A 13,364-nucleotide genomic window follows, 5' to 3' on the forward strand; every position below is an offset into this window, starting at 1 on the left:
AAACATTTGATGCATAACTTTCTTTAATAAATATATGAAATATGTAACACCCAGTGCCCCCGTGTGAAAAAGTAATCGCCCCTTTAGACTCAATAACTGGTTATGCCACCTTTAGCAGCAATAAATGCAACCAAACGCTTCCTGTAGTTATTGATTAGTCTCCCACAGCGCCGTGGAGGAATTTTGGCCCACTCCTACATGCAGAACTGCTTCAACTCAGTGACATTTGTGGGATTTCGAGAATGAACTGCTCGTTTCAGGTCCTGCCACAACATCTCAATGGGGTTTAGGTCTGGAGGGTCGAAACAGCTGGGTTCAGATAGGCAGAAGCAGGGAAAAAAAGAAACTTTGTCAAACACAACCTCCAGAAATCCAAACATGCAACAAATTTGAGCAACTTCAAAATTTAGATGACCAAAACCAACATCAAGAGAATGAAAGGAACAACACCCAGGACCCTATAAACAGTGCTGGCCAGGCAGCAAAAAGAAGGGAGGTCATGATTGTTGGGGACTCCATATTGAGAAACACAGCAAGTTCAGTTCGCAGTTTGGACCCCCTTACTACGATATTGTACTGCCTTCCAGGAGCCTCTGTCACGCACATCACTGAGAACGTGGACAGGCTCCGAGAACGAACAGGAGACGACCCGGTAGTAGTAGTCGTCCACATCGATACAACAACATTGGAAGAGACAGGCCAAGATCCCTCCAAAACAAATTCAGGGAGCTAGGAAGGAAATTAAAAGACAAGACCAAAACTGTGGCATTTTCTGGGATACTGCCGGCACCTTGTAAAGGACCATACGGACAGCTGGAAATACAAAATCAAAATGCATGGCTGAAATCGTGGTGCACGCAGGAAGGCTTAATCTTTTTTGAACATTGGAGCACACTGGACTACCTATATAGGCGGGACGGACTGCACTTAAACAGAAAGGGAACCAATCTACTCGGAGAAAGGATCCTTGAGGAGGTCCAGAAGAATTTAAACTAGAAAGGGGGGGGGGGGGGGGGAACAAAAAACAGAAGGGAGACCACATCAAAACAAGGGCAACAACTCAGGTAAGACAGCTATTAAATGTATTTATCTTATTGCTAGAAGTCTCAGAAACAAAATGTTAGAATTTGAAGTTACTGCACTAACAAGTAACTACGATGCGATAGGTGTTACAGAAACTTGGTTGTCTGAGAGTGATGGAGACAAATATAATATTAGTGGGTACACACTGTATAGGAAAGACAGGCAGGACAGAAGAGGCGGAGGGGTAGCGCTATACATAAGAAATAGCCTTGAACCCCAGGTGTTAAATCTGGACGAAGAAAACAACGCCGAATCAATATGGGTCAACATAAATGGACAAAAATTCAAGGGCATAATAATAGGAGCATGCATGACGTCGAGCAAAATAATGTGTTATACAATGACATTAGAAATGCGTGTAGCAAAGGAGAAGCCATACTAATGGGGGATTTCAACTTCCCCCCATATAAAATGGGAAAAGCCGGTGGGGAGCATGACGGACGAAATTGAAATGGTGGAAATGCCAAATGACTGCTTCCTAACGCAATTTGTCAAGGCACCGACTAGAGGGGAGACATGCCTTGATTTTGTCTTTTCAATAACAAAGACAATAACTAAAACACAGGTCAGAGAGCCATTGGCAAACTCAGACCACAACATGGTCTCATTTGAAGTGATTTTTAAAACCCAAAAAGTAATGACTAAAGCTGAGGTTTACAATTTTAGAAGAGCAAACTACGAAGGTATGAAACAGACACTAACAGAAGTAGATTGGAGTAAAATAGAGAAAACATCCACAGAAAAAGGATGGATATTTTTTTAAAATGTAGTACTAGAGTCGCAAAACAATTACATCCCAAAGGTGGACAAATCTAAATCTAAAACAAAATGGCCAAAATGGTTTAATAGATTAATTAGAAAAAAATCTTCAGCAAAAAAAGGCACTTTACAGACTGTTTAAAAGGGACCAAAAACTAAGTACATAGAAAGAGTACTTGGAGCTGCAAACACAAGTCAAAAAGGAAGTTAGAAAGGCAAGAGAGAGATAGAAATCAATATTGCTAAGGAGGCTAAAACCAATTTTAATAGATCAATTAAAAAAAATATTCAGCGAAAAAAGGCACTTTACAGAGCTTTTAAAAGGGACCAAAAACAAAGTACACAGAAAGAGTACTTGGAACTGCAAACACAAGTCAAAAAGGAAGTAAGGGGGCTAAAACCAAATCCAGAATGTTTTTCCAATATTATAGCAGCAAGAGAACATTCAAAGAGGACGTTAAATGTCTAAGAGACACAAATGGCAAAATCATAGATGAAGAAAAAAAAATAGCAAATATATTAAATTTCACAGGTTTTTACAAAGGAGGACACAGACAACATGCCCCACATGTCGACCTGTTCCTATCCAGTTTTAAATAACTTTAGCATAACAGAGGCAGAAGTGTTAAAGGGACAAGAGCTCTTAAAATAAACAAATCCCCTGGGGCCAGATGAGATCCTCCCAATAGTACTCAAAGAAATGAAAGAAGTTATTTACAAACCGCTAACCAAGATCATGCAACAGTCTCTTGACACAGGGGTTGTACTGACAGACTGGAAAATAGCAAACGTAATACCGGTCCACAAAAAGGGAGACAAAACCGAACCAGGTAACTACAGACCAATAAGCCTGACTTCTATTATATGTAAACTTATGGAAACTATAATAAGATCTAAAATGGAAAATTACCTACATGGTAACAATATCCTGGGAGACAGTCAGCATGGTTTTAGGAAAGGGAGATCATGTCTAACTAACCTGCTTGATTTTTTTGAGGATGCAACATCGACAATGGATAACTGCAAAGCATACAACATGGTTTATTTAGATTTCCAGAAAGCTTTTGACAAAGTTCCACATAAAAGATTAATTCTCAAACTGAATGCAGTAGGGATTCAAGGAAATGCATGCACATGAATTAGGGAGTGGTTAACATGTAGAAAATAGAAAGTATTGATTAGAGGAGAAACCTCAAAATGGAGCGAGGTAACCAGTGGAGTACCACAGGGATCAGTATTAGGTCCTCTGCTATTCCTAATCTACGTTAATGATTTAGATTCTGGTATAGTAAGCAAACTTGTTAAATTTGCAGACGACACAAAAATAGGAGGAGTGGCAAACACTGTTGCAGCAGCAAAGGTCATTCAAAACGAACTGGGCAGACACACGGCAAATGACATTTAATAGAGAAAAGTGTAAAGTACTGCACGCAGGCAATAAAAATTTGCATTATAAATATCATATGGGAGATACTGAAATGAAAAAGAACTTTACAATGCATTAGTAAGACCTCGAACCTAGAATATTGTGTTCAGTTCTGGTCACCTCGTTACAAAAAGGATATTGCTGCTCTAGAAAGAGTGCAAAGAAGAGAAACCAGAATTATCCTGGGTTTAAAAGGCATGTCGTATGCAGACATGCTAAAATAACTAAATCTATTCAGTCTTGAATAAAGAAGACTACGCGGTGATCTGATTCAAGCATTCAAAATCCTAAAAGGTATACACAATGTCGACCCAGGGGACTTTTTTGACCTGAAAAAAGAAACAAGGACTAGGGGTCACAAATGGAGATTAGATAAAGGGGCATTCAGAACAGAAAATAGGAGGCACTTTTTTACACAGAGAATTGAGGGTCTGGAACCAACTCCCCAGTAATGTTGTTGATGCTGATACCCTAGAATCCTTTAAGAAGCTGCTTGATGAGATTCTGGGATCAATAAGCTACTAAGAACCAAACGAGCAAGATGGGCTGAATGGCCTCCTCTCGTTTGTAAACTTTCTTATGTTCTTATGATATATCTGCCTGTATGAAGGTAGGCCATTTTCGACTGAATTTGCCAGGTGAAGTCATTGATGTTGCTTGCAAACAGTGATGGTGTGTGCTAGGAACGAGTAGAGATTAGAACCAAAACACAGAACATTTAATCACTCCGCGACTTTGATATGAATTAAGAAGCTCTAAAAGTATGATTATAATGTATATGATTATTATTTGTTATTTGTTTTTGGCTGCAAAGACAACAGGGCTAACCAGTGATTGGATAATGTTTTAAGGGTGGGTTTTTATTGTGCACAGGTGTCCTTGTAACTGTAATATTATTTCTGTAACAGAAAATAAAAAAGGACTCATCGTTAACGTCTCCGAGTCACGGAGTACAAATGTTCGAGTCCAAGTCCCAGACTCAAGTCCTACCAGTCTGCTAATAGGGAGCCAAAATTCTAAATGAGTGTATAACTTTTTTCATCTTTTTGTGATTTTAGGCGTCGAGATTTAAAGAGCAAGTACAAGTTACTTATGTTTGTCTATCAAAAGTAATTACAAAATAATTTATTTATATTAGAACTTTAAAACCACAAAACTTGTCCTGGCACACAGTACATTTCAAATGTCTAAGATACAAATGGCAAAATCATAGATGAAGAGAAAAAAATAGCAAATATATTAAATGATTACTTTTCACAAGTTTTTACAAAGGAGGATACGGACAACATGCCCCACATGTCAACCTGTTCCTATCCAGTTTTAAATAACTTTAGCATAACAGAGGCAGAAGTATTAAAGGTACTAGGAGCTTAAAATAAACAAATCCCCTGGGCCGGATGAGATCCTCCCAATAGCACTCAAAGAAATGAAAAAAGTTATTTACAAACCGCTAACCAAGATCATGCAACAGTCTCTTGACAGGGGATTTACCGACAGACTGGAGAATTGCAAACTTAATACCGATCCACAAAAAGGGAGACAAAACCGAACCAGGTAACTACAGACCAATAAGCCTGACTTCTATTATACGTACGTAAACTTACGGGAACTACAATAAGATCCAAAATGGAAAATTACCTATATGGTAACAGTAACCTGGGAGACAGTCATCATGGTTTTAGGAAAGGGAGATCGTGTCTAACTAACCTGCTTGCTTTTTTTGAGGATGCAACATTGACAATGGATAACTGCAAAGCATATTACATGGTTTATTTAGATTTCCTTTAAACTTTTGACAAAGTCCCGCATAAAAGATTAATTCTCAAACTGGGGATTCAAGGAAATGCATGCACATGCACAGGGAGTGGTTAACATGTAGAAAACAGAAAGTACTGAGAGAAACCTCAAAATGGAGCGAGGTAACCAGTGGTGTACCACAAGGATCAATATTAGGTCCTTTGCTATTCTTAATCTACATTACATAAGAACATGAGAAGAATGACTTAGATTCTGGTATAGTAAGCAAACTTGTTAAATTTGCAGGCAACACAAAAATAGGAGTGGCAAACACTGCTGCAGCAGCAAAGGTCATTCAAAATGATCTAGACAGCATTCAGAACTGGCCAGACACATGGCAAATGACATTTATAGAGAAAGGTGTAAGGTATTGCATGCAGACAATAAAAATGTGCATTATAAATATCATATGGGAGAAACTGAAATTGAAGAAGGAATCTATGAAAAAGACCTAGGAGTTTATGTTGACTCAGAAATGTCTTCATCTAGACAACTTGGGGAAGCTATAAAAAAAAGGCCGACAAGATGCTCGGATATATAGTGAAAAGTGTTGAATTTAAATCAAGGGAAGTCATGTTAAAACTTTACAATGCATTAGTAAGACCTCATCTAGAATACTGTGTTCAGTTCTGGTCACCTCGGTACAAAAAGGATATTGCTACTCTAGAAAGAGTGCAAAGAAGAGCCACCAGAATTATTCCGGGTTTAAAAGGCATGTCATATGCAGACAGGCTTAATCTATTCAGTCTTGAATAAATGATTCAAGCATTCAAAATCCTAAAAGGTATTGACAATGTCAACCCATGTCTTCAATCATAGGTGGTTTTCACAATCACACCGCCTTCTAGCCAAAATTGTAGATAGTATAGCCTTATGTTTTCACCTATTGTCACTGATTTGCCTCATTGCCGCTGTACTTAATGCATCCAGGGCAGGTCAAACATCTGAAAAAAATCACAAATTGTGCGTCCCTTCCTGCAATTTTAATAGGGCAGTGTGTGATGGCCGTTCGCAAAGATTTTTTTGCGACGCAACCTCCTCCATTGAGATGCGACGGTCAGATTGGGCAGTGTGTTCCGGCCTTTAGTTAGTATTTGTTTCACATTAGAAAGCTGTTTCAGTTAATGACGGCTTTGAATATATAGTAATTTCTAAACCCATCTGTAATAAAAGAAAACAGATAAAGGGGAAAATGCAGACTACATACATATCTTATAATTATGTATCGCATGGTTGAAGCTGTTTGTTGTGTTCCTTAGTAATATTAGTAGCACAACGTGCGATTGTGTAGAAATTGTTTTTTTGCAAGAATTGCATAACCAAATTTTGGGAGTTGTTTGCGGACTACCTGGAGTTTACTCACGGACCACGGGTTGGGAACCACTGATCTAGCTGAATGACTGCTGCAATGTAAATTCATTATAAACTGTTATCACTGTTTAACACCGCTGATGTTTAGTCATTTTCCCTATTCTTTTTGTCTTTTTATTTTTTGAATCACTGAAGTAAATATATTATGTGCAGTCAAGTTGATAGGTCTGTTTACATGTTGATTTTTTTATTTTATTTATTCAACTAAATCAGTTATGATAATTATTTTCACCAAGCCATCTTAGGCCTACTTAAGGGTTAATTTGCCTGATGTGTTGAAATCAACAGTTGTTAATTTCATTTTTGATGCAATTAATGAAGCAATGCCAGTGACCACAGTATGAAGTGGATGTGGTTTATAATTTAAACAGTTCCAAAATTCTAGGCCTTTGCGGTCATCTAACGTGGAACAATGATCACTCAACTCGTAACCCAACTGGCCGAGAAACCATGAGATTTACAATTAATATTAAGATACATTTTCCTAGTGTGGCAGCATGAAAGCTCTGCCAATGCACGTGTGTGTGTGTGTGTGTAGGGAATATTGGGTTGCACAAACATTGTGGGGATGTGGCTGGAGCCGTCAATTGAATAAATAATTAAATTATTAATTAGGCTCCAGTCACAGGTCTATTTAAAGGGTGATCATGGGTGTTAGTCAGGTAGTGATGGTATAAGAACAGTACAGTGCGATTTGTTGTTTTTGTGTTGTAAATAAATGCACGTGATCACTTGAACTGTAACGTTTCTGGTCTCTGAGACTCCTTGCCGATGTCACACCTAGTATCTAATTTCTTACCTGCTTTATAACCTATTATGTCTGATTCATTAATGTTGTTTCTACTTAGGTCATCAGCAAATATTACTATCTTAAAAAAAAAACTAACTGATTTTAGGGAGTTGTGGTGGGGAAGCATTTACCACTGAAGCCAACAGGTAAAGAATTGTGTCTTGAAGCTGTGCAATGCTAATATTGATCCCTGCCTCACTTTCTCCATGACCAGCCTAGAGAAATCTTTATAAAAGCAATGTTTGCTAGAATAGAAAGCAAGATAATGATCCAAGCAGAAAAAGTCATAAAACAATACAGAACACATAATGTATACTGTAACAGGACATTAAACAAGTTTGAATTTATTAAGAAATTCAAAATAATATACAGTATCCCTTTAAGCTTTTGGTCTTACTTTGGTTATCAGTTTGCTGGTTAGCAATATTCAGGATCTCCTGACAGAAGTGTTTCCTCTCCTCTTCTGGGAGATTGATATCACTGGCTAAAAGGCTACTTGTCTGAAGATAACTGAGAAAGCAGGTAAAGGAAAACAAAAAAAACTCTTGCAAACCTTTATAACATTCCAACAAGTTATGTTTATTTATAACTTTTGTGAGTGTGTTGGGAACTGACTTTGTTTCTGATCGGTCTGTTTCATTCTAGTCACTCGCGACTGGCGGGAAAAATCGAACACATTTCTATTCCTCCGGAGTCGCTCGCTTCACCAAGACTGTCTGCTCGCTGGTGGTGTAGACGCACCCATATATTCCAGTCACTTCTAAATTATTCACTCGCGTTGCTTGCTTCCAGTGTTGAGCCACCTTTACGCTCCACCTGGAGTTGAAACAAACAGGCCTATTTATACAGCTGGGCAATTAGTTAATGATGTAATTCCAACAGAACAATAATACAGTCGTTAACTCTAGTTAAAGAAGTGACCTTATTAAACCAGCATGCTTTATCCAACAGTGACATCTAGTGCACAGGTAACTGTCATTAGTTTTAAAACCCTGTCAGGAAAAACAGACCTTAAAATTATATAAAGTCTTAAAATTATATATTTTCCCTCAGTAACCATACCACAATCCCCATCTTCTAGGATCTGAATAAAATAATTGAAATGTTGATTTAGGTGAAAAGTTAAGTTCAGGTGGCCCAGCACACAGTATTTGAACTGTGTATAGACACAATACTTACTGCCCAACATCATTATTGATAATGTAATCCTCACAGAACTACAATTATAGTTACAGTATAATCATGTAATGAAGGTTCTTCGTTATCTTTTTAAATGGTGCAAAGGAGCAATCTCATTTCCAACAGTGGGCTGTGACACGAAGCTAATACTTGAAGGATACTTTTCCGTCTGCCCAAGCTGCTTCTGACACTCAGCTAACTGCTTCCTGGTGTGGGTGACAGGCAGAGCCCAGCCCTCAGCCAGATAGGTTTTGAGGGCCTCTTGAAGGAAGCCTTCTGCTTTCTGAGGATCCCCTTTTCTCCTGCGGACCAAACAAACAGTTAACCATTAATTGACCATTTCAAATGACAATGTGCAATTCATACTTTTTATCATTATTTCAAAAAGAAGGACAGGACAGTTAAGGGTTTTTGGATATGGCAAAGTGCTGTAAATGAAACGTATCAGAAACGGGTTGTAAAGAAGATTTGACATCTCAGTTGTGTATTCTGTAGGATATATACAGTTGGGTACATAGACACACATCCACAAGTGATGCAAATATAAGTTACAACGAGCAGCAAGGCAAACTAATGTTTAATTTGCCATCTAATATAGTCAGTAGCAATCGAATCTAGTAAAATACTCTTGGTAACATGCTGTAAAAATGTAAACTTTAATCATGAGTAAGAAATGATCCAATAAAACTCCATGAACCATGTACTTCCCAAATATCAGCTAATTATGATCAAACCTGAAAAACACACAAGCTAAGATGAAGTCTGGTTATGGCAGTGTAGTTAGAACAGCTGTACAAAGCAGTATACTGCAAACATTTTTTTTAATTGAAGAATTTCTAAGTACAAACAATCCGTGCAACTTTGCCTGCAAAGGGATATCCCTATATATCAACTCAAGTTTTTATGCTACTCCCACAGTACTGTAAGTGTGATTGAAAGAACATATATATGCACAGAGGAGTGTCCAAGCAGGTATTTACCCGTTTTCTCCCCAGCTTGAATTGACTAATATTAATGTCACTTCACCTCTGTAAAGTAATGGCCCAGAGAGACTGCTGATCAACAGACTTCCTCCACTCATGCTGTCCAAATCGATCACCCAGCAAACCAAAGCAACAGATGTTGCCAAGCTATTGAACACTGGATGAAGAGATCACTGTAGCAAAAAAGTCAATAAAGCAATCCTGGCGGGCCATGAGCGAAGAGTGGCAACTCGTACCTGACCTAACGATCACATGGCTCACTCCGCATGACAGTGCGTTTACAGAGGGAGCAACTAGAGACCCCAAGAGGATGTAACATTCAGGGCCCAATTTTGATGATAGGGCAAACCTCCAACGCTGTGAGGAGTCTTTCGGAATTTGCATGTTTCAAACCCAAGAAGAAAATATTCTCCTAAAAAAATGCATGATCTGGAATACATTATTTCACACAGGTATGAAGGCTTTATATTATAAAGAGTATTAAATGTATGAAACCGGTAGGATCATTCTGCCTGTACAGTGTGAATTTATATTGGAAAGATGTGATTTATGCCTAAACTTTAGTGATAATGTGAAAAGTAAATCCTTTCAAATGATGTATCGGGCTAGTAAATAACTGAATTTATAACAATGTGTGCAGTTATGTATTTAATGCCCCCCTGATCTGATCTGTCATACAGACAGAGTTGCATGCAGTTGGCAGATGGGGCGACCCTGGTTACATGTTACTGTCCTATACAACACATATCCACTCGAAAGGGTGGAGTCATTATATATTTAAAAACTTGATGTACTGGATTAGCACATCACTGAATATATATAACGACGTATGCAGTACATAAAGTTACGTAACTTTATTAATTTTCTCAGATCTCTATGCATTTGATCAACCATTGTATGACCTATACCTTACATTCCAGCATGCTATGTCAAAAACAATGTTGTAAGTACCTTCAAATGAGTAAACTGGACAAATGCTGTGTAGAGTATACAGTAGACACAGCTCTACAGCAGGGTTGGTTAATTGTTAATTACTAATTTAATGATTCATGTAATTGAGAAGGTTTTCTGTTAATGTTACTTAAATAAATGCATTTACCTAGTTAATTGTGAATGAATTATTAATGGAACCCCAGTTAACTGAACTTTTTGATGACTGAATGCGTGAACATGATCACCAGTATTCCATATTCAGTTGTTGTCATTGCAAAACGTATTGGCTCACTGAATACAACATGCTTGATGAGACATTCGAATGCTTAATTTTGCATTGTCAGTTTGAAAATAAAATTGCATATGCATATTAAGAGTTCATTTAGTTGCTTTGTTGTTCTTTTTTTTACTAAGTTAATAAAAAAAATTGTTATCTTAATTGTTAATTGTGGTAGTGTTAATTTAATGAACGCTACAAAAATGATTAATTGGTAATTTAATTGAATTGAATGCATTAACTGTGCACGGTAAATTTGCCCACCCTGCTCTGCAGTATGACACTGGGGCCAGAGTGGACCTGGTCTTTGTTTGGGAGGGTGGGGTGCTGCTCTGCCACTTATTACCTAAAGTCAACATTTTATTTTGGTATTTGTATTTTATTAATAGACACTTTTCAAGGATCCTGGTCCCAACTCACATTAGTCAAGGCTGAATGATCTGTACTACTGTCACTCACTATCATACAGCTCACTGTGCTTATGCATCAGTATCATAGCACTGGCTAGCGGGCAAGGTATTTATTAGTTTATATGCCGTATGTAGAAATGCCCAGGCTATGGAAAAAGACTATGAAGAAGTGTTTAACTTTTCAGTTTTCACCTTCTTATTTATACTGGAGCCTATTACTGCTTGTGACCCCAAGCATAGTTGTACAAAAGCACTTTATGTAATATACATTGAAAAAAACTTTGGTGGGCTCCCGAGTGGCGCATCCAGTAAAAGCACTCGCTAGAGTGCAGTATGCGCTCTACAGCCTGGAAGTCGCCGGTTCAAGTCCAAGCTTTTCCACGGCCGACCGTGGACGGGAGCTCCCAGGGGTTATACTCCATTGGTTATGCTCCAATGTGGGCTTTTCTTAATTTACACTGGGAAACACTCTTAAAAAAGAGGCAACCGTTTGCTTTTGGACATGTTGGACCATAACTTTTGGATTTCTTATGAGGAAAAAGTTGTGCAAATGTAAGTAATTCATGAGTTAGTGTAAGTTTTTTTTATACTTCAAGTAATAGTAAACCTTAGTATGTGTATTGGTTGACTCGGTTGGTATTTAATTAAAAATAACATTTAGGATTAAAGGTTAAATGTTTACAATGTACCATTATTGGTGTTTAGGACAGCTCCAGTTTTGCCACTACACACCTGCTACTGGCGTCATAAACTAAGCGCTGATCTAAAATACTAAAGGTTTCTAAAATATAAAAACTGTTTTCTTGAGTAATATAAAGCCCATATTTCATACCTGTGTTTAGTAATTTATTCCAGACCATTGCATATTTTAAAATACACATTTTCTTTGTGTGTTCGGTTTGAAACATATATGCTGTTATTCGGAAGACAACAGCAAAAAAATGAGTGCATATGAAAATATAAACATGTTGGACTAAATTACTTTCAGAAATTATGAACTTTGAGGTGTATGCCTATGTATTTAAAAATACATGTTTTATTCAAATCTATTTTTCCCAGCAGCATTAAAGTTGACCAAACGAGAAAGATGGGCTGAATGGCCTCTTCTTGTTTGTAAACTTTCTTATGTTCTTATGTTCTTAATGAAGCTATGTTCCAAATCACAGTTCCCACATACATCTTAAATAAGCTTTTTATTGCAAAGGCTGGAAGAATATTTCTAAATGCTTCATTATCAAATGGTGCAATGGCAATAAAGAACAGCTTTTATTGATCAAAATTACACCAAAGGCAAACGCTGGGCTATCGTTGTCTTAAAGGCAATGTCAGTTGCTCTTGTTTTGCTAGCAGCATCTGACTCCTACTTTTTCATCATTGGTCAGCGCTAACAGAGTTCTGCCAGCGTCCAGCTCAAGCTCCCTTCAGAATCACAACATGAAGGGGACGGCCCAATCCAGCACAAACGCAGAGCACTTTTCCCTTACGTTTGCATTTTACCTTCTTTTCTCAAAATCGTGCCTTAGGAGTCGCATTAGGGAAAAATAAAGATAATATGTCAAACATATTAAAAATGGTCTTACATGTAAAACTCAGCCAGGCTTTTTCCTACAAGTCGAGCTGATCGAAGTCGACCAATTGTTCTGTACATATCCATAGCAGCATGTGAGAGTTCCTAAGAGAAAAATGATTAAAAACAGATTTTTCTTCAAATAGTTAAATAAGGGACAATTCATATACAGACAGCTGCCTATGTATACCCCCAGACTCTCAATAATCTGTGTTAAAAAATGTCCTGACCAAGTTTCATCACAATTATTTAAGTAAAGATGTAAGCGTGACTTCGACTCCCAGACTTATTGTAATCAAAAGTGAATTAGTAAGTGGGTCACTAGATATACCGTATGTAAAACCATAAAGTGTGACTTGCTTATATATGCCACTCCAAGCTTAATTGCTGCTTTTTCATTTTCTGTTTGGCCAGAAGAAGCAGTCATACCCATACTTCATGCAAATAACTTAAGAACACAAATACCATTTGAAAATCCCTACATAAACACATACTACTTAACATTCTGTTTCAAAACTGTATTGCTGAGCTCAGTTTAATTTCCTAAATTAACTTCCTTGTAATCATTTAGCTGAATAGAAACAGACAAAATAAATCAGATATTACCCATTTCATTATCTAACTTTTACTCCAATTCTGCATGAAAAACAGAAGCAATAGTCTAGTTAAAGCTCACTGTAAAACATAGCAGACTTGCTAAATATTTTTCCAGAGTCTTAAGGTTTCTCATTAAAACGAACTTGGATTAGACAAATTTACTGATACAGTAGTCTCCACATATAGGAACTT

The 13,364-nt window shown here is 37.5% G+C and overlaps 1 protein-coding gene across 2 annotated transcripts in view; it reads right to left on the minus strand.

Moving 5' to 3' along the window:
• LOC117406015 (trafficking protein particle complex subunit 10-like) overlaps positions 1-13,364 on the minus strand; it is a 168,556-nt gene that overhangs the window by 50,515 nt on the left and 104,677 nt on the right. For both annotated transcript variants that reach the window (XM_059029751.1, XM_034009655.3), the window contains exons 11-13: positions 12,589-12,680; positions 8,567-8,707; positions 7,624-7,736 (exon numbers count right to left, since the gene is read on the minus strand). In XM_059029751.1, the coding sequence (XP_058885734.1) occupies positions 7,624-7,736; positions 8,567-8,707; positions 12,589-12,680 (346 nt within the window). The remainder of the gene's footprint in view (positions 1-7,623; positions 7,737-8,566; positions 8,708-12,588; positions 12,681-13,364) is intronic.

Source organism: Acipenser ruthenus, chromosome 9 (assembly GCF_902713425.1).
Source record: "Acipenser ruthenus chromosome 9, fAciRut3.2 maternal haplotype, whole genome shotgun sequence".
NCBI lineage: Eukaryota > Metazoa > Chordata > Actinopteri > Acipenseriformes > Acipenseridae > Acipenser > Acipenser ruthenus.